The sequence below is a fragment of the Lepus europaeus genome, chromosome 3, assembly GCF_033115175.1.
Source record: "Lepus europaeus isolate LE1 chromosome 3, mLepTim1.pri, whole genome shotgun sequence".
NCBI lineage: Eukaryota > Metazoa > Chordata > Mammalia > Lagomorpha > Leporidae > Lepus > Lepus europaeus.
The window spans coordinates 102,848,021-102,875,292 of NC_084829.1; the positions used below are offsets into that span (position 1 = coordinate 102,848,021).

At 39.4% G+C, this 27,272-nt stretch overlaps 1 protein-coding gene across 2 annotated transcripts in view; it reads right to left on the reverse strand.

The window, feature by feature from the left end:
* HACE1 (HECT domain and ankyrin repeat containing E3 ubiquitin protein ligase 1) overlaps positions 1–27,272 on the reverse strand; it is a 133,993-nt gene that overhangs the window by 74,757 nt on the left and 31,964 nt on the right. For both annotated transcript variants that reach the window (XM_062186556.1, XM_062186555.1), the window contains one exon: positions 10,731–10,813. In XM_062186556.1, the coding sequence (XP_062042540.1) occupies positions 10,731–10,813 (83 nt within the window). The remainder of the gene's footprint in view (positions 1–10,730; positions 10,814–27,272) is intronic.

Consider the following 27,272-nt stretch of genomic DNA (forward strand, 5'->3'; position numbering starts at 1 on the left):
AAAGTGTCAGAACAACAAGGGAAGAACTGCATTTCCAGAAGTCTAAGGGAAAGTTTCAGAAAAGAAGTGATGGAAACTATAAACAGCACAAAGACTCTGAAAACTATCAGTGAGAGAGAGAGAGAGAGAGAGACAGACAGACAGACAGAAACAAGTCACACTGCACCTTGGCCAGGGGACACTATACTGACGGGAAAAAAGTTCTACATACAACATTTTAGAACCGAGGAGACTGCCTAAAGGAATGCTTCAGCAAAGAACCAAGAAGAACTGCAAACAATGCAAAGGTTCTAAAAAAACATGAGACAGAAAGAGAGAAAGACAGACAGACAGATAAAGCACACCACTGCTGCCACTGCTCTTACTCCAGCACCCCAGGCTGGAGACACCATCTTGTTTAGTAAAGGGTGCTACTTAGAAAATTAGAACTGAGGGGACAGACTGAGAGAAAAACTTCAGTAAGAAAGTGTCAAGATCTGCAAACAGCATAGGGACCCTGAAGGCCAGTAGAGGAATAAAGCACACTGCTGCTACCACCAACTACTTCTTCCCCAGCTCCTCAGGGAATGTGGCTGCCAGAGGATGCCATGTTGCCAGGAAGAGGTAAGGAGAAAGCCCTGAGACCCCTGTCACCATCATAGATAGGCAGTCCAGGAGAATTCTACAGTCCCCAATGAATTTCGATCAAGTCTAGAGGGTTGACTGGGGTCCAAGTGACAATTTTGTTCCACAGAAGGGACGTATACTGCCTCTCTCTGCCCCAAAGCACCAGACCCAAGATTCTGTCAAGAAGCTGCTAAACTTCATCTGTTGTAAGGGGAAGTGAGCAGCCCCTTCACTCCACATGTCCAAAGACAGAAAGGGCACTTCCCACGGCAGAGAGCAGGCCCCAGTGAATCCTGCAACCTTGGGAGTTCTGCACACAAACGCTGGACACGAAAGCTATACTTGTTTGCTCTGAGTAGCTTTATAGAGGGTTGTCCTGGAGTAACTTGCACTGTGGGATCCAGAGGGCCTTTGCATTCCTCTTTTGTAAGCTGGTGACTGCCAATCCACAACCCACAGCGTAACAGGCATTTCCCCTGTGAGACCTGGGTGAGGAGCCTACTGCATCCTGTAGCTCCAGGACTGTTACTTTAGTATGATCTTCCTCAGAGTCACTGGACATAAACCATGGGACTGTGGGAAGAGCCCACCTGCATTCCAGGACTTCAGACCCACTCCTGTCAGTGTGCAATAGTCAGCATAACCTGTACTCACCCTGTGGAACTATCGCAAACAACTAAACAACTCCCAGTGCTGAGACTTGGGCTCTTGTGCTATAAACTCCATCATTAGTCACACCCACTTAGCAGAACCAGGGGAAGGTGTTATCCAAATCATACACTTTGAAAACCACAGCTACTAGTGCAACAAGTCCCAGCATCACTCAGGTTTGTCTGGTGGGACAAGGAACAGCCCTCTCTGTGCCCCACAGCACCAGAAATACAGCCACAGCAATCAGAAACTCTAGTGTGACTGACATTCAACTCTTCAGAGACTAAAGAAACTCACCTTTAGCAGCTCATATCCTCTTCAAAGTTATACTACTATCTCCACAAACCCCCAAAGACTAAACAACTATGGTGCTTGTAGACACTGATCACCACTAAGACAATCTGTTTCTGGGTTCACCTATGACAAAAGCCAAAGCAACAACCCAAGTGACCCATAGTTTCCACTGAAACCTACTCCATTAAAAAGAAAAAAAAAAAGGAGCTATTGTACCAAATGCACAGACATCCATGTAGAGACACAAAAAATATGAAGAAGCAAGGAAGCACAACCTCGAAAAGAATACAACAGTTCTCCAGAAATAGACCCTGATCTGAAAGATATCTATGAAATGCATGAAACAGAATTCAAAGTAATTATCCTAAAGAAATTCAGTGAGAGGCAAGAGAATACAGATAAACAGTTTAAAAACAAGAGATGATACAAATGAGAAATTCAATAAATAGGAATTAGAAAGAACCAAACAGAAATCTGCAGTTGAAAACGTCAATGAAATAAAAAATACACAACTGAGAGATTCAACAATAGAATAGACCAAGTAGAACAAAGAACTGGAGGACAAGACTTCTGAAATAACTCAGTCAGTCAAAAATAAAGATAAAAGAATTAAAAAGAATGAAGAAAGCCTATGTGACATGTGGAATTCAATTAAGCAAACAAACATTCATCAATTATAGGGATTCCTGGAGGAGAACGAAGGAAAAGAGCACTGAGAGCATACCGCATGAAATAACAGTTGAGAACTTCCCAAGTCTTTTAAAAAATTATCTATTTATTTGAGAGGTAGAGTTACAGAGAAAGGGAAAGACAGAGAGAAAGGTCCTCCATCTGCTGGTTTACTCTCCAAATGGCCACAATGGCTGGAGCTGAGATGATCTGAAGCCAGGAGCCAGGATCCAAGAGCTTCTTCTGGGTCTCACGTGGGTTCAGGGACTCAAGCACTTGAACCATCTTCCACTGCTTTCCCAGGCCATAGCAGAGAGCTGGATCAGAAGTGGAGCAGCAGGGACTCCAACTGGCGCCCATATGGGATGCCAGCACTGCAGGCAGAGGCTTAATCTACTACACAATGACACCACCCCCACTTCCCAAGTCTTGAAAGAGGCTGACCTCCAGATACAGGAAGCTCACAGGACCTCAACAACAATCAACCAAAGGACCTTCTCCATGGTATATTATAGTCAAACTGTCAAAAGTTAAGGACAAAAGAGAATCTGAAAGACAGTAACAGAAAAACATCAAGTGACATATAAATCAATTAGACAAGCAGCAGACTTCTTAGCAGAAATTCTACAGGCCAGAAGACAATGAAATGATATAGTCAAGACACTGAAAGAAAAAACTTCAATCAAGATTATTATATCCAGTGAAGCTATCCTTCAGAAGTGAAGGAGATAAAAATTATTTCACAAACAAGAAAAACTTGAGCGAATTTATCACCACCAGACCAGCTTGCCAGAAATCCTAAAGGGAGTCCTATGTTAGAAGTACCATGAAGGGGCTGGTGCTGTGGCACAGCAGGTTAAGCACACTATCCGCAGTGCCAGCATGCCATATGGGTACTGGTTTAAATCTCAGCTGCTCCACTATCAAACCAGCTCCCTGCTAATAGCCTAGGAAAGCAGTGGAAGATGGCCCAAATATTTGGGTTCCTGCACCCAAGTGGGAGATTCAGATGAAGCTTCTGGCTCCTGGCTGCAGCCTGGCATAGCCCTGGCCTTTGCAACCATTTAGGGATTGAAACAGTAATTGAAAGCTTGCTCTCTCTATATATAACTTTGCCTCTCAAATAAATAATAAATAAATCTTGCTCATCTTCTTTTTGTTCTCTTTGCCTATTCTATTGTTGAATTTCTCAACTGTATTTTTTTATTTCATTTAAATTTTCACCTCCAAAATTTCTGTTTGGTTCACACAGTTCTAGAGCCACAATAATTGGTGCCACAAGACCCAGCATCACTCAGGCTTGTAGTAGGACAAGGGAAGGGCCATCCTTGTCTCCCTCAGCACCAAGAACAAGGCATCTGTCAGACAGACTGACACTGAACTCTCTGTGGATCAAAGATACGCATCCAAGGAAACCCTTATTCAACTCAAAGCCACACTTGTATCCCTATGAACTGCAGCAGACTAGTCCACTGTCACTTACAGGCACAGCTGACATTAAGACAAAAGAAATCACTCAGAGACTACACTCCTGAGCTCACCTAGAACCAAAGCCAATGTAACAAGCCAAGTGATAACCTGCATTCCAGCTACACCAAAAACTCTTTTACAATAAAATCTTCTCTACAAAGACACAACAGTTGGGCAGACATCAGCATAGGGACACAGGAGACATGAAGAAGCAAGGTAGCATGGCACATCCAAAAGAATACAATACTCCTCTAGAATTAGATCCTGAACTGAAGAAAATCTACAAAATGACAGAGAATTCAAAATAATGATTGTAAGGAAACTCAACAAGATGCAAGAGAATACAAATAGATTAAAGAAATAAGAAAGTCAATGAGTGGCATGAATGAAAATATTACTAAGGAGACAGAACTCATTAATAAGAACCAAATATAAATCTTGGAGATGAAATTTTCAATCAGTGAAATAAAAAATATGATAGAGAGCTTTAACAGTAGAATAGACCAAGTGGAGGAAGAAACTTTCGATGTTTATGACAAAATATTTTGAAATAACACAAGCAGGGGCCAGCACTGTGGCCCAGCAGGTTAAAGCCCTGGCCTGAAGCACCAGCATCCCATATGAGTGCTGGTTCTAGTCCTGGCTGCTCCTCTTCCAATACAGCTCTCTGCTATGGCCTGGGAAAGCAGGAGAAGATGGCCCAAGTCATTGGGCCCCTGCACCCATATGGGAGACCCAGAAGAATCTCCTGGCTCCAGACTTCGTATTGGCATAGCTCCGGCCATTGTGGCCATCAGGGGAGTGAACCAGTGGATGGAAGACCTTTCTCTCTGTCTCTACCTCTCTCTGTAGCTCTTTCAAATAAAAATAAATAAATCTTTTAAAAAAATAACACAAGCAGACAAAAACAAAATCAGACAAAAATAAAGAGAAAAGAATTAGAAAGAAAAAAAAAATTTTTTTTTTGACAGGCAGAGTGGACAGTGAGAGAGAGACAGAGAGAAAGGTCTTCCTTTTTGCCGTTGGTTCACCCTCCAATGGCCGCCGCAGCTGGCGCGCTGCGGCCAGCGCACCGCGCTGATCCGATGGCAGGAGCCAGGTGCTTCTCCTGGTCTCCCATGGGGTGCAGGGCCCAAGGACTTGGGCCATCCTCCACTGCACTCCCTGGCCACAGCAGAGAGCTGGCCTGGAAGAGGGGCAACCGGGATAGAATCCGGTGCCCCGACCGGGACTAGAACCCGGTGTGCCGGCGTCGCAAGGCGGAGGATTAGCCTAGTGAGCCGCGGCGCCGGCCATACAAAGGAAAAGTCTATTAAAAAATATGGGCTACCACGAAAACAACCAAATATTCATATTATAGGTATGCCTGAAGGAGACCCTGCTAAATGAAATAATTGTTGAAAATTTCCCAAGTCTTCAAAAGAGACACAGGCATTCAGATACAAAAAAATCAAAGAACCCCAAGCAGACTCAACTAAAAAAGTTCTTCTCCAAGGCACACTGTCATCAAATTGTCAAAAGTTAAAGACATGGCCAGCGCCACGGCTCACTAGGCTAATACTCTGCCTGCAGTGCTGGCACCCCAGGTTCTAGTACTGGTTGGGGCGCCAGATTCTGTCCTGGTTGCTCTTCTTCCAGTCCAGCTCTCTGCTATGGCCCGGGAAGGCAGTAGAGGATGGCCCAAGTGCTTGGGCCCTGCACCCGCATGGGAGACCAGGAGGAAGCACCTGGCTCCTGGCTTCGGATCAGCACAGTGCACCGGCCTTAGCAGCCATTCGGGGGATGAACCAACAGAAGGAAGACCTTTCTCTGTCTAACTCTGCCTGTCAAAAAAAAAGAAAAGTTAAAGACAAGGAGAGAATCCAAAAGACAGTAAGAGAAAAGTGTCAAGTTACATAGAAAAGAAAACCAATTAGATTAACACCAGACTTCTCAGTAGAAACCCTACAGACCAGAAGAGAGTGGGATGATATACTCAAGGTCTTCAAGGAAAAAACTTTCAACCAAGAAAATTATATCCAGTGAAGCTATCCTTTAAAAGTGAAAGGAAAATAACAGAGTTTCCAGATATACAGAATTGAGAGAATCACCATCACCAGATCAACCTTAAAACAAACTCTGAAAGGTGTCCTACATTGGAAGTAAACATTATGAAAACACAGGATACCAACAAATACACTAACAGAGCATGCAGACTCATTATCCAATCAACAAAATGACATATTATAGTTCGTATATATCAATATCAACCGTAAATGTAAATGGATTAAATTCACTAACAAAAAGATTAAGTTGGCTGAATGGATAAAAAAAAACAGGACTCCACTATATGCTGCCTACAAGAAATCACTTCATAAACAAAGATACACACAGACTGAAAGTGAAGGGTTGGAAAAGATTACCAGTCAAATGGAAATCAAAAGTGAGCAGGTGTAGCTATCCAGGCATAAGATAAAACAGACTTTAAATCAAAAACTATAAAAAGACATAAAGAAGGACATTATATTTTAACAAAAGATTCAATTCAGCAAGAAGATGTAAAACACACACACACACACACACTCACAAACCCAACACAATACCACCCAGATATAGATATATATATATATATATATATATATATGTGCAAACTACTATTAGACCTAAAGAGAGATGGACTCCAGTACAATGATAGTGGGTGACTTCAACACCCCATTCTCATCAATAGACAGATCATTCAGACAAAAAAAATCAATAAAGATATATCAGAGTTGAAACATACTATCAAGCCAATGGACCTAATGGACATTTACAAGACACTTCAGCCAACAGCTAGCGAATACACATTCTTCTCATGAACATTTGGAACATTTTCTAGGAGACAATATATTAGGCCACAAATAAAGACTCAGCAAATTTAAAAAGATTAAAATCACACCATGTATCTTCTCGGACCATAAAGGAATAAAACTAGAAATCCAGTTGATCTTGCACACAGGTACCAAGTAGAGACACTGGGACTTACATCTGGATAGGTCTAACAGAGGTACTCAGAGTTACTATGCCTCCCTGACTCACCACATGCTTCTAATTATTTTAAGAGTAGAATCTTTCTCTGGGAAGTCGTACCTCTTCCTATGGCAGCCTGGAGTGTACAATGTGTATGGTGCCCCTCCATTTACTCCTGATGAGTGATGGGTAATCAAGAATCCTGTTTGGATGTCCTTCTGATGTTACTCTTACAAAGTATGGTCCTGAAAGATTTTCATGCATGGAAAAATCTAGAACCTTATACCTTCCTGAGTGCCCACTGTTAGACATCCTAATGCATTCTTTTTACCATTGTTGTATTTTTAGCTGAATGATAACTACATTAAAACTATTTAAATAAGATTAAAAAACTAGAAATCAACAATAAGAATAACAATAGAACACTCATAAATACTTAGAAATTAAAGAACACACTACTGGGGCTGGCACTGCGGCATAGTGGGTTAAACATCTGCCTATGACACCAGCATCTCATGTGGGCGCCAGTTCAAGTCCCAGCTGCTCCACTTCAATCCAGCTCTCTGCTGTGGCCTGGAAAAGCAGTAGAAGATAGCCCAAGTTCTTGGGCCCTGTACCCATGTGGAGGACCCTCTCAGAAGAAGTTCCTGACTTCTAGCTTCGGATCAGCACAACTCCGGCCACTGTGGCCAACTCTCTCTCTGTGCCACACCTTCTCTCTGTGTAACTCTGGCTTTCAAATAAATAAATAAATCTTTAAAAAAGAAAGAAAAAGAGGGGGCTGGCGCTGTGGTACAGCAGGTTAAATAGAGCCCTGGCCTGAAGCGCCAGCATCCCATACGGGCGCTGGTTCATGTCCCGGATGTTCCTCCTCTGATCCAGTTCTCTGCTATGGCCTGGGAAAGCAGTGGAGAATGGCTCAAGTCTTTGGTCCCCTGCACCCTCATGGGAGACCTGGAAGAAACTCCTGGCTCCTCGCTTCAGATCGCAGCAGCTCCAGCTGTTGTGGCCATCTGGGGAGTGAACTAGCAGATGGAAGACCTCTCTCTCTCTGTCTCTACCTCTCTCTGTAGCTCTGTCTTTCAAACAAATAAAATAAATCTTTTTTAAAAAAAGAGGAAGTTTATAGCATTAAGTGCTTATATTTTAAAAAAATCTCAAATTAAAGATCTACTAATGTATTTTGAAGACTTAAAACATAAGAACAAGCCAAACCCAAAATCAGCAGGAGGCAAGAAATAATAAGGATCAGTGTAGAAATAAATGAACTTGAAACTAAAAAAGTACAAAAGATTAACAAAACAGAAAGTTGGTTTTTTGAGAAGACAAACAAAATAGATAAAACTCTAGTCAGAGTAACAGAAAAAAAAGAGAAAACTCAAAATTAGAGATAAAAAAGGAGACATTACAACTGACACCACTGAAATACAAAAGATCATAAAAAAACTACTATGAAAAACTAAGTAATGAAAGTCAACAGAGTGCCTTCCCCTAGGAGGTTCACACCTCCCTTAGGATGTACCCCACGTGAAGAGATAGATAGGTCTGGGCCTCTTAACTTACAAGGCCTAAAGCCCAACAGATTTATTATCAAGCCCCTTCTGTCAGGTTCTATTTGCCTCTCAATCAGAAAACTTAATTGTGGCTTAGACAGCACCTTTCTTAGCTCCTCTAATAATGACTCTGTCCTTTGTTCTAGACCCTGTCTAGCGCACTTGGGCCTCATTCCTTTGTAATCATAACCTCTACTCTACCTCCAATGGCTCTACTCCCAACCTGTGTGTACTGATGGTCCTCTTCCCCACTTAATGCTGTGTAATTGTTCAGACCTGGTTAAGGCCACTCTTAGGATCATTGGTTACTATCCTCACCCTGTCTTTTATGACCTTGTCTAAATATGATCAGAGTCGGTGAACTTGGAAGGCTTCCTTAGCCTTGGCAACTCATGATGAGAGCCTAGGGTGGTTACTGGCGCCATAAACTAGAGTGTCAATTTGTTGGGTCAACAACAGGAGCCACTGTGCACTTGCTCCTCATGTGGGATCTCTGTCCTTAATGTGCTGTACATTGTGATTTAATGCTATAACTGGTACTCAAACAGTATGTTTCACTTTGTGTTTCTATGTGGGTGCAAACTGTTGAAATCTTTACTTAATATATACTAAATTGATCTTCTTATATAAAGAGAATTGAAAATGAATCTTGATGTGACTGGAAGGGGAGAGGGAGCGGGAGAGGGGAGGGTTGTGTGTGGGAGGGAAGTTATGGGAGGGGGAAGCCACTGTAATCCATAAGCTGTACATTGGAAATTTATATTCAATAAATAAAAGTTAAAAAAAAAAGAGAGAGAAAAAAAAAGATCATAAAAAAACTACTATGAAGAACTATATGCAAATAAACCTGAAAGCCTCAAAGAAATGGATAAATTCCTAGATTCATATCAACTACCATGATTAAATCAAGAAGAGACAGATAACCTGAATATCCACAACAATCGAGAGATTAAGGCAGTAATCAAAAGCACAGTCAACAAAAGCAAAACTAAAAAAATTCAACTATATCAAAGTCAAGCTTTAACAAAAAAGGAAACAGTCAATACAGTGAAGAGACATCTAACAAATGGGAAAAAATATTTGCAAACCAACTATCTGACAAAGGATTAATATCCCAAATATATCAGCAATTTAAAAACTCAACAACAAAAAACAACCAACCCAGTTGAGAAATTGGCAAGGACTTCAATAGACAGTTCTCAAATGAAGAAATACAAATAGCCAACAAATATATGAAACAATGCCCAACATCACTATCGATCAAGGAAATGCAAATCAAAACCACAATGAGATATCATCTCACCTCTGTCAAAATGGGTATTATCAAAAAAAAAAAAATGCTAGAGATGATGCAGAGAAAAGGGACTCTCAGACACTGTTGGTGGGAATGAAATTAATGTAGCCTCTGTGGCAAACAGAATGGAGATTTCCTAAAAATCTAGAAATAGGGGCCAGTGCTGTGGTGCAGCAGGTTAAAGCCCTGGCCTGAAGCACCAGCATCCCATATGGGCACTGATTCTAGTCCCAGCTTCTCTTCTTCCAATCCAGCTCTCTGCTATGGCCTGGGATAGCAGAAGAAGATGGCTAAAGTCCTTGGGCCCCTGCACCAGTGTGGGAGACCCAAAAGAAGATCTTAGTTCCTGGCTTCGGATCGGCGCAGCTCTGGCTGTTGTGGCCATCTGGGGAGTGAACCAGTGTATGGAAGACCTCTCTGTCTCTACCTCTCTCTGTAACTGTCTTTCAAACAAATAAAATAAATCTTTACAAAAAAAAAAAAATCTAGAAACAGAACTTCCATATGATCAAGCAATCTCACTACTGGGTGTATACCCAAAAGACATGAACTGATTGTATCAAAAAGATACCTGCTAAACCATGTTTATTAGCAGCACTGTTCACAATAGCCAAAATACGGAATTAACCAAGGTGTCCATCACCTGATGAATGGATAAAGAAAAATTGGTGTATATATACACAATGGAATACTATTCAGCCACTTAAAAAATGAAATCCTGTCATTTGCAGCAACATGGATGTAACTCGGGGACACCTTGTTGAGTGAGAAAGACAAATACTGCATGTTCTCTCTTATATGTGGGAGCTAAAATTTTAAGGAAATATAAAAAGAAAGAAAAACTCTACCTTGACACAGGGTATTGATTACTAGAGGCTGGGAGAGGAGTGGCAGGCATATGGTGTTGAGGATATGGGAACTCACAGTTTTTTGTGTGATTTTAAAACATTTTTCAAATAAAAGCTTTAAAAAATTAGTCTAAAATTGAAATGAAGTATATCAAAAGCTCCTATCTGTAATTTTTAAATATTGGCAATTAAATTTAAAAAATACTTTTTCTCATATAGTTAATTAACAGACCATAATCCCTCCTGTTTTGCAGGAAAACAAGGGTTTTAGAACATATATAGAAATGTTTGCATTAGGAAATATGGGCAAGAGACAACACTCTTTGATGAGAAAAATCTCAATACAAAATAGCATACCTGCAAGCAAAGTACAACGGAGTGGCTCCTGAGACATTTGGTCGATTAATATCAGCACCACTGTCTAGTAAGCATTGCACTGTCTGGGGAGAGAGAAACAATTAAAAGTTAACCCAGAGAAGTCAAACAAAAGAACCAACTGTCACAATTTTAATTCATTTAAGAAACATTCTTCTCAAAACTTGAAGCTTTAAAAAGAAACTGAGTGCACATATGACAATAAAGATACTGAAAATTCAGCTTTTGGTAAGTTCCCTGAGCTTCTCAGGCACTTTGATATATGCATGAATTATCAGCATCACATCAACTGCAAACCTGGGAAGGCTCTAGAGCAGTGCTGTATCATGAGGCTACTAGGCAGAAAAATGTGGTACAAAAGAGGAAATGAATTTTTAATTTTGAATTAAAGTAAATTTTAATTTTATTTCATTGTAATCTAAAGCTGAACAAGCACAAATGGCTAGTGAAATGGACACTAATTTAGATATTTAAATTTAAAAGCCAGAATTTCCTTTAACTCTAAAAATAAAAAATGTGTACCAAAGATACAATTCACCCAATGTCAACAAGCATAATTTTTTTTTAATTTTTTTTTTTTTTTTTTTTTTTTTTTTGACAGGCAGAGTAGACAGTGAGAAAGAGAGACAGAGAGAAAGGTCTTCCTTTGCCGCTGGTTCACCCTCCAATGGCCGCTGCGGCCAACACACCACGCTGATCCGATGGCAGGAGCCAGGTGCTTCTCCTGGTCTCCCATGGGGTGCAGGGCCCAAGCACTTGGGCCATCCTCCACTGCACTCCCGGGCCACAGCAGAGAGCTGGCCTGGAAGAGGGGCAACCGGGACAGAATCCGGTGCCCCAACCCGGACTAGAACCCGGTGTGCCGGCGCCACAAGGTGGAGGATTAGCCTATTGAGCCATGGTGCCGGCTAATAAGCATAATTTTTAAAATACAAAATGTTAAAAACCTAAGAAGCTCTTTTGTTGTTAACAGTAGCCAATACTGGCTTAGTGTCTCTGACAGTCATTGACATATACTGTGTTCCCTAATCACTATTCCTACAATCATTTGACTCATACTTAACGAAAGTAAGCTAATGTAAAATCTTAATTATCTGATGATTAAGGATAGGTCAGGGCCCACATGAAACCTTAAAAAAAAATGTATTTTCTGGTTTTATTTCCATGATTCTCATTTGAGTTTCTCATGCAAGAAGAAAGAAAAATGTAAAAACAAAGTAGTTTTCAGAATCAGACTATTCAATATTACTTCTGCATTGAACACACATTCTAGTGTTCTATGAACTTCTATTAGGCAACTTCATGAAATATGAAACTGAATATAGGCAACTTTATTTAGCATGAAAAGATCTTAAAATGCATACATAGCTTTTTCATAATGCCTTTTTTCCATAAACCTTTTACATAGATTTTTAAATATTTTGCATGAAAATAAACTTTTCATTCAATTTTCCATGAACTGTTTGAAGCACCTCACATTTAAGACACAACTATAACAGGCCTCTAACCTGAAAAATCAAAATTAAAAAAAAAAAACTCTCAGAAAAAATAAAAACAATAAAGGAAACAAGAAAAAAACAAAATATGAAAAGGAACTAATATCCTCAGATAAAAAAGAAATTATACCATTGGAACAAGATCAAGATGCCAAGGGGGATATATCCAGAGAATAAGAAATTAAAAATATGACATAAGAAATAAAAATTCAACAGAAGATTTAGAAAAACAATGTTGAATAATTCCACATAAAGAAAGTAAAATTAAAAGACAAGTAAAAATAGAAAATATGAGAAAATTAGAGGAACACAAGGAAAAACATTACAAAAATTGAATAAAGCAACTAAAGATAATGGGGATAAAAGGGAAACAATAAGTAAATTACATCAAAAAATATTCTAGGACAACTAGATTTAAAAGAATCTCAGGCACTACATAATATTCAAGTATGCTGAATTATCGATGTAATTGCCAGATTTTGTCACCAAAGGCCAGTATTGTGGCACAGTACGTTAGCCACATCTTGCAACAGCAGCATCCCATATGTCAGGCTGAGTCTTAGCTGCTCCATTTCTTATCTAGTTTCCCGCTAATGTGCCTGAAAAAGCAGTGGAAGATGGCCTAAGTACTTGGGTCGCTGCCCCACTTGAGAGACCCAGTAGAGCAGTGGCTCCTAGCTTCAGTCAGGCCCAGCCTCGTCTGCTACTTGCAGCAGACAGATCTATCTGTACTCTGCATTTCAAATAAATTAGAAAAAACTTTAAAAGCAAATAGCCATAGAATTTTATTATTTGGAAACACACATCACAGAAAAAGCTAAGAGTTGAAAATTCTTGCCTCTGACAATGACAGCTTGACAAAGAATGGTGGTTTAAGGGACTATAATTTTTTATTAAAACTATTTTTAAATCAAATATTTTAAGAAACAGTATTTACATATTGCCACTTAAATTTACTTCTATTCCAATATGGACTCTAAAATCTATGTAATAGAAACATTGTCAAATAAAGCCTTATTATCAACTATATAATTTTTTTGAGGACAAGAAGCCAAGTACAGGTTTCAAATGTAAGACAAGAAGCATTTAAGTCAGTGTTTTACACAAAAAAATTAGCCTACTTGAGCCTTTTAATCATGACTTTCCTTTCCTCTTTCTGATTTTTGACCCAGAAGCTGCATCTGTCTGGTCCCAAAACAGGAGTGAGATGGAAAGCTGCAACAGTGTTCACAACTGTCACAAAAATTACAAATAGTAAATCTTCATCACTCAAAAGGCTCAGGAGAAATGGAAGCACAGACGATATATACTAATACAAATATTATTAATATATTAATAAGCAAGTTTCAAATCCCAGCAACCCAGAAACTCCAATCAAGTAATTATTAACAAGACATACTACACATTCACATAAATTATACAGTTAAACCACATACTGAAATAATAAATCTTAAAATGTGCCCAGACACTGCTAAGTAAACATTTGTCATTTCATTTACTGCATCCAGTGAGAAAGCTGATATTCCCTGCATTTTCATAAGCAGGAAGCTGAGTCTCAAAAAGATCAAGTAGTCTGTACCCAACTTAAAAACAGTGATGAAGGGGTTAAAATGTAAGGCCAGGTACATAATCATATAAACTAGAAATTCTAATTTTTCTGAACTCAGATTACTAAATAGTATTATGGTTAATCTGATATATTTTTATAAACTATACTAATCAAGATAATCTACTAATTGCCTACTAAATAACAACTAAAGATTCAAACTCAATTGCCTATTTATTTGCTTCTCATTTCAAAATATCATTTTTACAAAAATAAATAAGAAATAAGAAAAAATAAAATACCATTTTTAAATCACATACTTTTCATAGTGCTTCTGTATTTTTAGACTGTAGAATTGATATTACACAATTGAGCCAAACATCTTCCTCTACTGATCTCAACAAAGTGGTAAGCAAAACTTTGAACAAATCATAGAAGGCATGACTTACAATAGGAACTATCGTATGGTCTTGTCGTATATTTGTGCATCCTACAAAGACACTAAGAATTCTTGACAGAAAAACACTTAAGAAAGTGGAAACTGCTTGTTTTAACATTTTATATTCTACTCAGAAATCTTTCTGCTTTTCAGTTTTAATAAAATTATCCCAATTAAGATCCTCAAAATAGGGACTGGCATTGTGGCACAGCAGGTTAAGCTGCCATTGTGACACCAGCATCCGATACAAGTGCCAGTTTAAGTCCCAGCTGCTCCACTTCTGATCCAGCTTCCTGTTAACGTGCCTGGGAAAGCAATGAAGATAGCCCAAGGGATTGGGCCCCGTCACCTATGTGAGAGACCCAAATGAAGTGCAGGGCTCCTGTTTTTCACCTGGCCCAGCCCTAGCAGTTGTAGCCGTTCGGGAAGTGAACCAGTGGATGGAAGATTCTCTATGTCTCTCTCTGTTAATTCTGCCTTTCAAATAAATAAATAAATTCTTTTTAAAAATCCTGAAGATATGTAATCATTAAAAGAAACTTTTTTTATTTTTTATTTATTTTTTTTGACAGACAGAGTTAGACAGTGAGAGAGAGAGAGAGACAGAGAGAAAAGTCTTCCTTTTCCTTTGGTTCACCCCCTAAGTGGCGGCTATAGCTGGCGTGTTGCGGCTGGCGCGCTGCACCAATCCGAAGCCAGGAGCCAGGTGCTTCCTCCTGGTCTCCCATGTGGGTGCAGGGCCCAAGCACTTGGGCTATCTTCCACTGCACTCCTGGGCCAAAAGAAACATTTTTAAAAAGCTTTCAACTGCTTCACATAAAATGTTGCCTGAAGAAAAAAATCACTTCCTTTACAATAAGGATTAAAAATGTATAAAGGTATCTGAGTGTGAAGAATAAAAAATTGCCTTGCAGCACTAAATGACTGAGGAATCACCAATCTTTGTGATTTAAAAAAAAATAATAAGATGCTTGTTTGTTGTTTCCTTCTAGTAAAAACTCTGAAACAAGAAAGGATGCAGAATTCAATCAATCAATGATTGAACAGTATACCAGGAGCAGCAAGTCACAGATAATCCAACTCATAGTTTTGGTTGGTTGGCTGTTTTTCCTTGTGTTGTTTTATCTCCAACCATTTCTTTGACGTGGAAAAGTAAAGACAATTCAAGTACAAAGCATCTACAAAGCAGCTGCCTCAGCAATCAGCAGACTGCACAGCAGTGAGCAGTAAAGGAAGTAAATCAGCTTTACTTGCTGGCAGGTGAGGGCACAGAGACAGTTATCACTTATCCAACCCACCCTACTCCTACTGGTCTTTGTTGGAGAGGTGAGACCTCCTGGGTCTCTTACTACAACTTCACTGGCTAGTGTGCAAATAGATTCTCATACCCAAATAATCCAGAGTGATAATATTTCAATGGTAAAGCAAAACTTCTAATTGCAATAACAAATTATTTTATCGCTGACAATACACATATCTGATATGGACAAAAAATGAATACTTCAATAAGGGGGTCAACATTGTGGCACAGTGAGTTAAACTGTTACCTGAAATACTGGCAACCCACAGAGAGAACTGGGCTAACCTTACAGGAGTTTCACTGTCCTATGAGTGATAGCAAAAGCTGGAGGAGTGGCTGAAATCACTCAGAATTTGCAGGATGAAAAAACCAAAGAGCTAAAGACCAAACTCTGAGGAACTTCAAAACTTAAAGGAAAGAAATTGGGGGGGCCTGCACTGTGGCATAGTGGGTAAAGCCACCGCCTGCAGTGCTGGCATCCCATTTGGGCTCTGGTTCGAGACCCAGCTGTTCCACTTCTGGTCCAGCTCTCTGCTGTGGCCTGGGAAAGCAACAGAAGATGGCCCAAGTTGTTGGATCCCTGCAACTCTGCCTTTCAAATAAATAAATAAATAAATCTAAAAAATATTTTTATCTCTACTATGTACTATGGGTTACTCTAGATAGTAGTTGCAAAAATGAACAAACTGGACAAAAAAATCTCTGAGTTCATGAAGTTTACATTATGGTGGAAAAGCAAGACCAAGAGATAAAATATTGAATTAAAAAAAACACTTCTATGTATATGCTACCTGGTGATCAGTGCTATCCAGAAAATTAAACTAGGACTATTATTTGTGTTTAATTTATTTTAGCAAATTTCTTTCCCTAAAAGCCCTACCCACAAATACTTCTGTGAAAACCACCATCAAGTCCAAAAACAATGTCATTTAAAATGGCAGTCATAATTTCTTTGTTTTCAGAATTTTATGGCTTCTATTTGTAAAGATTAAGCTTAGTAGCTTAAAATTTATTAAAGGTAGCATGTAAAATACAATAAAAATATCTGTGACTAATAGCTGATTACTGACATCTTTCAAATTAGTATACAGAATTTTAAGAACTATACTGGTCAGTGCCATGGCTCACTAGGCTAATCCTCCGCCTGCGGCGCCAGCACCCCGAGTTCCAGTCCCAGTTGGGGCACCAGATTCTGTCCCGGTTGCTCCTCTTCCAGTCCAGCTCTCTGCTCTAGCCCAGGAAGGCAGTGGAGAATGGCCCAAGTCCTTGGGCCCTGCACCCACATGGGAGACCAGGAGGAAGTACCTGGCTCCTGGCTTTGGATCGGAGCAGTTCCGGCCATCGCGGCCATTTGGGGGGTGAACCAATGGAAGGAAGAACTTTCTCTCTTTCTCTCTCTCTAACTCTGCCTGTCAAAAAAAAAAAAAAAAAAAAAGGAACTATACTGAACTAAAATAATTTATGTGCCCAAAACTATACTAGCAAAATATGCCCATAAAAAAATTCAGAATTGCAAATTTCCTGCCCAACTCCCACACTACCAGCAAGAAAAATATTCTCACAGTGCTTGATTATCTAGAAGGGTCCTACTCCTTACAGAAGAAATTGCTAGGGAAAACGCAGAAAGAAAAGCATATAAAGGGGGATTTTTATACAGCTTTCAAGAGATCCTTAAGAAGAAACAACACAATTTCAATAGACTTCGTAAGTTTTCAATTGATAAAACAATATCCTAAGCAGAAAACTAATGTGCAAAGCTAAGGTCTGGGTCAATCTCAAAAGTCATTTAATTGAAGGTAGTGACTAACCAAGACAACTCGGGCCCAATACATTGTAAACTATAAGGCAAGAAAAAACAAGGCAGCTTGAGGTGATCAATGCTAACTTTCAGAACAACACTCATCAAAGTAAAAGGAATAGGAGGGGTGGGAATGTGGGCTGGAGTATTTCTTTCTGCAAAAGAAATACTAAGGAAAGTAAAGAGGCAACCGACAGAACGGGAGAAATTATTTGCAGACTATACAACTGATAGAGGATTAATAACTAGAATATATAAAGAGATCAAAATTCATAACAAAACAAACAATCCACTTAAGAATTGGGCAAAGGGGGCCGGTGCTGTGGCTTAGCAGGTAAAGCCACCGCCTGCAGTGCCGGCATCCCATATGGATGCCAGTTCAAGTCCCAGCTGCCCCACTTCTGATCCAGCTCTCTGCTATGGCCTGATAAAGCAGTACAAGATGGTCCAAGTCCTTGGGCCCCTGCACCTGAGTGAAGAGTGAGGAAACTCCTCACTCCTGGCTTCAGATTGGTCCAGCTCCAGTTGCTGCAGCCAATTTGGGAGTGAACCAGCAGATGCAAGACCTCTCTCTCTTAAAAAAAAAAAAAAAGAAAGAAAGAAAGAAAAGAAATGGACAAAGGACTTAAACAGGCATTTTTCAAAAGAAGAAATACAAATGGACAACAGACACATGAAAAAATGCTAACCAGCACCGCGGCTCACTAGGCTAATCCTCTGCCTGTGGCGCTGGCACACCAGGTTCTAGTCCCGGTTGGGGCACCGGATTCTGTCCCGGTTGCTCCTCTTCCAGTCCAGCTCTCTGCTGTGGCCCGGGAGTGCAGTGGAGGATGGCCCAGGTCCTTGGGCCCTGCACCCACAAGGGAGACCAGGAGGAAGCACCTGGCTCCTGGCTTTGGATCGGCGCAGCACGCCAGCTGCAACACACCAGCCTTAGCAGCCACCTAGGCGATGAACCAACTGAAAAAAGAAGACCTTTCTCTCTGTCTCTCTCTCTCTAACTCTGCCTGTCCAAAAAAAAAAAAAAAAAAAAGCTCAGTATCATTAGCTATCAGGGAAATGCAAATCAAAAACACAATGAGTTTTCACCTCACCCCAATGACAATGGCTTTCATACAAAAATCAACAAACAACAAATGCTGGCAAGGATGTGGGGAAAAAAGGTACCCTAATCCACTGTTGGTGGGAATGTAAACTGGTAAAGCCACTATGAATGCAGATACCTTAGAAATATGACTATAGAACTACCATATGACCCAGCCATCCCACTCTGGGAATTTACCCAAAGGAAATTAAATCAGCATATGAAAGAGTTATCTGTACCCCCATGTTTACTGCAGCTCAATTCACAATAGTTAAGACATGGAATCAACACAAATGCCCATCACCTGAAGACTGGATAAAGCAATTATAGGATATGTAAACCATGGAATACTACTCAGTGGTAAAAAAAAAAAAAAAAAAAAATCAAATCCAGTCATTTGCAACAAAATGCATGAATCTGGAAAACATCATAGCTAGTGAAATAAGCCAGTCCCAAAGGGACAAATACCGTATGTTCTCCCTGATCTGCAATAACTAATAGAGCACCTAAAAGGCAATCTGTAGAAGTGAAACTGACACTTTGAGAAGCAAGACTTGAACAGCCCTTGTCTTGACTGTTGAGGAACAGTTTTTATTTTTTTTTTCATACTATTTGTTGAACTCTTTACTCAACATAAATGTATATGTATAAAGTTAATTGAAAACAGATCTCAGTAAAAATTAAGAGTGGGAATAAGAGAGGGAGGAGGAAGAGGGGTGGGAGTATGAGTGGAAGGGCAGGCAGTGGGAAGAATCACCATCTTCCTAAATTTGTAATTATGAAGTATATGAAGTTCATAACTGTAAAGTTGTATAGTTCTTTATACATTTCTACAGACTTACTTCTAAGGGTACAGTTTAAAAACTTGCCATGAGATCCCAAAACCCCTTAAGCTGGGTGGTAAAAATACTATCTCAAGTGTTAAAGTGATCCTATAGACAGGATTAACTGCCTGGTAATAATAATAGATAAAATTTAAAAGGAGTGAATAATCCAACATAGGAAGCAGTCCACACTATGAGCAGACTCACAGAATGACAACCACTTTAAGTAGCATACTGACCTCCAAATCAGCCCCTAAAGCATTCTGGTGTGGCTGAAAAGCCCATGAGAGCATTTCAGGCATAGAAAGCCAAGACACTGGGGCAAAAAATGTTCTACATGAAGGACATCAGTGGGTGAGACCTCAGTAGAAATAAGTGGCCATCAAAGAAGGAGGTACTTTTCTCTGAAGGGAAAAGAGAACTTCTACCTTGCTTACGGCCTTATCTAAAAACTGACAGAGTCTGTGAATTCAAAAGGCTTCCATAGCCTAATCAGCTCATGTCAAGAGCCTTGGGTGATCACTGACGTCATACATAAAAGTGTTGTTAAATTTACAACAGGAGTCACTGTACACTAATTTCCCATGCAGAACCTCTGTCTTCAAAGAGCTGTATTATAATTATGTCAAGTGCTCACAAAAGATGAATCATTCTTGGGTGCTTCTTTAAAGTTAATTAAGTTTCTTAAAAAAAAAAAAAAAGAAGTGAAACTAACTTCAAAATGCAAAGCCTTTGAAAAGCCCTTGTCTTCACTGTTGAGAAACAGTTTTTTTTTTTTTCCGTGCAAATTGTTGAACACTTTATTTAGTGTGGAGTTGGTCTTCTGTGTACAAAGTTAAACGAAAATGCATCTTAGTGGAGAATGGGACTGAGAAAGGGAGAGGGAGAGGGAGGAGGAGAAGAGGTGACAATGTGGGTGGGAAGGTGGATATGGTGGGAAAAATCACTATATCTGAAAGTTGTACTTATGAAATATATGAAGTTTGTATTCCTTAAATACAAAGTTTCTTTGGGGGGAAAAATTAAATAAATAAAGCCAAAGGGGGAAAAATAAATAATTCTGATGACATGACTTACGGCAATGTACAAATAATAACATTAAAACAAAACAAAACCCTGCCAATTCACTACTCAGTGACTGGTTTAGATAGGTTTTCTCCAGATGCCTAATCCACCTATCGAGACGTTGAACTCAAGTAATCATCCAGCTGCATGAGAATAGTAACAGTGATAGGATGATTTTATATTATTTGCTCACAGTGTCCAGAAGAGATTAAAGGAGAGCTCTAGCATTAAAATAAAGTTCTGCTAAACCTAAAAACATATTATGAACTGTTAGCACACCCACCTTTGAGCCTCAAGGATGAATCTGATTAATGTTTTGCAAATGATTTCAACTAAGTTTGCATGGTTCTCTGGCAACTCCCCGAATGAAATGCTAAAGTAATCAAGACAGCTGACTAAATGTGATAAGAACTCTTCCTTAACAAATCTATAATCTCAGTAACAAGACAACCAGTTCTATCACAGATAAGCTATAGGAGCCGACACTATGGCATGGTAGGTAAAGCCACCGCCTGCAGTGCTGGCATCCCATATGGGCGCCAGTTCGAGTCCCGGCTGCTCCACTTCTGATCCAGCTCTCTGCTATGGCCTGGGAAAGCAGAAGATGGCCCAAGTACCTGGGCTCCTGCACCCACATGGGAGACCCAGAAGAAACTCCTGGCTTCAGATCAGCCCAGCTCCAGCCATTGCGGCCATTTGGGGAGTGAACCAGCAGATGGAAACCCTCTCTCTCTCTCCATCTCTGCCTCTCTGTAATTCTTCCTTTCAAAGAAATAATAAATAAATCTATCAAAAAATAAGCTATAATTCCATTGTCAAAATGCTTTTAAGTTTCTAGACTGCAAAAAGTTCCAACCATCATTTTACATTATTTGGAAGCTTAATATCCAGTTATATATAAATTTAGGAATATACTCATACATCACTCAACAACAGGAATACTCTGAGAAATGCATAGCTGGTGGCATTTGTTATAGTACGATCATCACAGCATGTACTTACACAAATCATATGTCAGTCATTGGACATGGTGAATTAAGTGATGATGTAAGCACAAGATTTATGAGCTGCAGTGGAACATAGTAAACTGTTTTACAGTAAACTTGTTTATAAAAACTACACTTTAAAATGTCAATAAAAATTATAGTAAGTACAAAAAAACAGTAAAATAGTTGTTTACTATTATCAAGTATTATGTGATACACTTTTATATGACTGGTAGCACAACAGGTTTGTTTACATCAGCACCACCCTAAACATATGAGGAATGCATTGAACTGTGACATTACAACACTGGATGATTATATCACTAAGCACTAAGAATTTTTCACCTCAATTATAATCTCATGGGAACACTGTTATAAATGCAATCTATCATTGAGTGAAACATTACTATTCAATATAGGATTGTATCAAATTTATTCTGAAAAAAAAATTTTAAACTGTAGATTGGGTTCTAAACTAGTCCTGCTATTTAATCTAACACATAAATTTAGAATGAACTATTTGATAGTCCTCAAGGCTGTCTAAATCCAAGTTATTCCAGGAGAGACAGCCATCAACCTTTTGTAGCAATATACCATATCTATAAATTCTAAAGAATAACAAAAGAAAAAATGGTAAAAAGTTCCAATTATTAGCAAAAATGAGGTCAAAAATCAAATAACATACTAAGCCTTACTTCTTGTACAAAAGTAAATGAATGAAAGGTCCAGATTTTGCTCTTTTGTATTTTTACAAAATCATGTCATGCCTATTAATAATGGCAGTAATAGCAGCAATATGTATTGTTTTTAAATCTCTTCTCACACATTCATAACACTTTCCTTAATTATATCATCACTAGATACTTTATGAGATAGAGGGGCAGAAGAATAAAATAACTGCCAAAGACTGTATAAGAAGCTAATAAAAGGCTGGCGCCACGGCTCAATAGGCTAATCCTCCACCTGCAGCACCAGCACACGGGGCTCTAGTCCCGGTTGGGGCATCGGTTCTGTCCCAGTTGCTCCTCTTCCAGTCCAGCTCTCTGCTGTGGCCCGGGAAAGCAGTGGAGGATGGCCCAAGTGCTTGGGCCCTACACCCACATGGAAGACCAGGAGAAGCACTTGGCTCCTGGCTTCGGATCAGCGCGGTGCGCCGGCCGCAGCAGCCACTTGGGGGTGAACCAATGGAAAAGGAAGACCTTTCTAATTAAAAAAAAAAAAAAAGAAAGAAAGAAAAAAAAAGACGCTAATAAAAAATCAATAACCATAGATTAAACCATAATTCTGATATTGTATAGTTAATAATGCAGTATAATTGCTGATGTAAGGAAAGCTATATAAAAACAAAATTATTAGAGTTCTATAGTTATTTCCTTCCTTTAAATAGGAATAGAAGTAACTGAAACCAAGCTACAAGGACAGTAAGTGAATAGAATGCACCTTTTCACCACCCACACCACTTTCTTATAAGAGGATGATGAGGTCTTTTATGATGCTTACCTCTAACAAAACAGATGCATCTATATGAAATCACAGCAAAGATTACTCAATTTCTTAGTTATGAGGAAAAGTAAAACTTTATCCAAATATTTTCTTTAAAAAAAAAAGTCATGTATGTCTGAAAAAGCACTGCTTGCTACCAAAGCAAGAATATAGCACTCAGTTATAAATTCTACAAAGCTTTAGGGCTCTAAGCTAGATGGTCAGCACCTTTTCATGCACTCCTGAAATTCATTCTCAAGTAAGATTAGAAGGCAAATTTCAGATAATTTTAAGATTTACTTATTTATATTTGAAAGGCAGAGTCACAGACAGAGAGATGGAGAGACAGAGAGAGAGAGAGAGGTTTTCCGTACACTGGTTCACTCCCTAAATGGTCGTAATGGCCAGAGCTGAGACGATCCAAAGCCAAGAGCCAGGAATTTCTTCCAGGTCCTCCACATGGGTGCAGGGGCCCACACACCTGGGCCATCTTCTACTGCCTTCCCAGGCCATTAGCCGGGAGCTGGATTGGAAGTGGAGTAGCAGTACTGCTGGAAGGAATGCCAGCAGTACAGGTAGCGGCATAACCCACTTATGCCACCATACTGGCTCCTGCTCTTTTCAAATTAAAATGTTGAAATAATAAAGAAATTCAGCTGGCACTGTGGTATAGTGGGTTAATCCTCTGTCTGCAGTGCCAGCATCCCATATGGGCACTGGTTCTAGTCCCAGCTACTTCACTTCCAATCCAGTTGCCTGCTGATACACCTGGGTAGGCAGTGAACAATAGTCCGGATGCTTGGGATCCTGCCACCATATGGGAGACCTCGAAGGGGTTGTTGACTCCTGGCTTTTGCCTGGCCCAGTACCAGCTGTTGTGGGATTTGAGAAGTGAACCGGCAGATGAAAGACCTCTCTGTCTCTGTCTCTGACTCTGCCTTTCAAATAAATCTTAAAAAAAAAAGAGCAGATATGCTTTTTAAAATATTTTCAAAGGAGTTTCTGTTCCCCTTTAAAGTTTTATATATTTATTCTATAGATATCAATATGCAAGCTTTTAAGCTTAAAAATAAAAATCTTGAAACCTACATATGCTGATTTCATGTTTACATGGACACAAATTCTAGAGACTTTTTTATTTTTAAAGTAGATTCTATTTTCAAAGGTTTATTTATATATTTGAGAGAGAAAGAGAGTTCCTATCCATGGGTTCACTCCTTAAGTAACCGCAACAGCTAGGTCTGGGTCAGGGCCAGAGCCAAGAGCCAGGAACACAATCCTGTCTCCCAAGTGGGTGGCAGAAACCTAATCACTTGAGCCATCATCACTGCCTCCCAGGGTCCCCATTAGCAGCAAGGTAGAGTCATGAGCAGGAACCAGGAGCTGAACCAGGTACTGCAATGTGGGATGTAGACATCTTAACACCTGCCCCTGGAAACTTTTTAACAAATTAATCTAAGAATTAACTACTCTGAGACAAAAAAGACATTTTTTCATTTTTAAGTTATTTAATTTACTTTTATATGAAGAACAACAGAGAGAGCGATGGAGAAATGAGGAGAGAGGTGGGGGAGAGAGAGATCTTCCATTCACTGGTTTACTCTTCAAATGCCAGCCAACAGCTAGGGCTGGGCCTGAACAAAGCCAGGAGCCCAGACCTCCATCCAGGTTCCCTATATGCTGGCAGGGACTCAAGTACTTGAGTCATCTACTGTTCCCAGGATGTGCATTTGCAGGAACATGGATCTGGGATTCAAACCCAGGTACTCTGATAATAGAGTAGGTTTTCCAAGCAGTGGCTTAAATGCTGCACCAAATGCTGCCCCCTAACAAATTATTTTAGATTCGGTGTTCAACTAATGAATAGATACACAAAGCGTTTTTTTTTTTTAATCAGCAATCCTTCCCATATAATAACATATCATATTTTGCAGACCAATAAATCATTGTCAACTTAAAATAAAAGGATTTGCCAATCCAGTGAAAGTTGAGTATGTTCCAAAAATACATCAATAATTCTGAAAAAAGGCAATATTAAGACAACTGTTAACACAGATTTTTAGAAGTATAATTCAGTCCAGAGGCAAGGAAACAGACTAAGATTCCTTCTCATCCCAACTGAAAAAACATCAGATAAACAGAATGATTCTGAAATAGTGCTAAGCAAGCACTGTATCAGTACAGGATCCTTAGAGGTAACTATAATTAACCAACCACACTATAGAATTAACCTCACTGGCCAATACAACAAGTACAGGCAACATAGCTTTTCACACTGTGCCTCTTCTGTATCTATAAAATCTCACCCCGTGAAACTCATCACTGCAGTGAAGTCAGGCTCCTTAAAACTTTTCTGAGCATACAATTGTTCAAAGGCATCTGACCAAGATGAATTCAGTCCTTTACCACACCTGCTTTAGGCTATAAATCATGGAGTATATTATACCATCTAATTTTCAATAACTTTCTAAGGCAATTCTCAATTTCAAATGCAGCATAGATAGCACATGTTTTAAGCCAGTTTTCCAAGTAGTTCTTGCTTCTACACTAGCTCAAGGCACCTAAAATTGGCTTCTGTAGGTCATTCTAATCTAAATCCCCGTCAATTTTTTTTTTCCTGTACAAGTTCCTGGACAGCGCATAGGGTTTAGAAGTCTTGGTAAAAGAAACTCTGCTCATGTGTTACAGCAAAGAGTGTTTATATAGAAACAAAGTGCTTTTCTGTCCTCTGAAAGCTCTCTGTGGGAAACATCTCTAATATGCAGTAGAGTTCCTTAAAGCCCTGGGTCATTCACATAGAATATTTTTTAAACTCAATACTGCTGAGAAAGTAAGAACTTGTGAGAAGTGATACTCTTTGAAAATAGTGGTAGCTTTCAGATGATAAAAGACAAAAATTCAAATGAATATTGATGTGCAGAAGAAACTCCAGGAAAGAGAAAAAAGATAGGATATTCCTTCTTTCAACCCTTGCCTATCTTTAAGAAGTCCAATGGTCTATGAATATGGCATATTTAAAGCACATAAACATCCAGGATCCTCCACCCCAAACCCAGGTTAGGGAGAAAGTGTTTGAAGAGACAGAAATTCAGATTCTTGGGGCCAATGTTGATTTGCAGCAGGGTAAGCTACCACCTGGAACATAGGCATCCCACATAGGTGCCAGTTCAAATCTACTTCCCACAGCCAAAAAGAAAGTGAACCAGTAGATGAAAATCTCTGTCTCTCCTTCATTCTGCCTTTAAAATAAATAAATCTTTTGTAAAAAAAGGAATTCATTTTCCACTAGGAATATTCCCAACACAGGAGTAAGAGCATCTGACACAGCAGTTAAGACACTGCTTGAGACCTGCATCCTGTATCAGAGTGCGGGGGTTCGAGACAGCTCCATTCCGAAGTCCAATCTCCTGCTAATACTCACCCTGAAAGAAAGCAAGTGATGGTTCAAATTCTTGAGTTCCTGCCACCCACATGGGAGAGCTTGACTGAATTCCCAGCTCCTGCCTTCAGCCTGACACAGCCTCAGCTGTTGTGGGCATTTGGGGAGTAAGTTGGCAAATGGCAGGTATCTGTCTCTCTCTCTCTCTTTCAAATAAATAAAACAAAAAAACTTTAAAAAAGAGAAGACTCATACAGAGTTTGCACCAAAAAATAAAAACAAATAAAAAACCAACTTTATATCTTTATAGTTGTTGGTAGGGTTGTTTCTTATTGTTATGGCTAATAAGTAAATATATTCTATTATCAATAATTCTAAACACAGGAAAAAGCTCAACATAAACAATATGAAATTAAAGCTGGGGCCGGTGCTGTGGCATAGCAGGTAAAACCACCACCTGCAGTGCCGACATTCCATATGGGCACCAGTTCAAGTCCCAGCTGCTCCACTTCCAATCCAGCTCTCTGCTATGGCCTGGGAAAGCAGTGGAAAATGGCCCAAGTCCTTGGGCCCCTGCACCTGCATGGGAGGTACGAAAGAAGCTCCTGGCTTCAGAATGGCCCAGCTCCACCGTTGAGACCATCTGTGGAGTGAACCAGCAGATGGAGTGAACCAGCAGATGGAAGACCTCTCTCTCTGTCATCACCTCTCTCTGTAACTCTTTCAAATAAATAAAATAAATCTTTAAAAAAAAAAAAAAACTATCACTGTAACTCTAGCACTTAAATCCTATATCAAGAACATAGAAAATATGACAATCCAACTTGAACTAGTTAAGCAGTGTTGGTGCTCACCTTCCTCACTACCTAATACCAGTAAATGTGCTTAATGGCAAAAAATTAAATACGGAGAAGTTATTGGCTAAAACTGAGAACGGAATATATATCATAATTATTAAGATTATATGTTAGTATACAACGTTCTAAAATTTAATATTTAGCTACTAAAATGCATGAATCAGAAATAAAACTATAAATATTTTGAGATATAAAAGCATTATTTCCATTCCTCTGTCTTCAAAAAATATGTGCGGAACTAAGATTCTGCTATAATGCTTCATGTTCC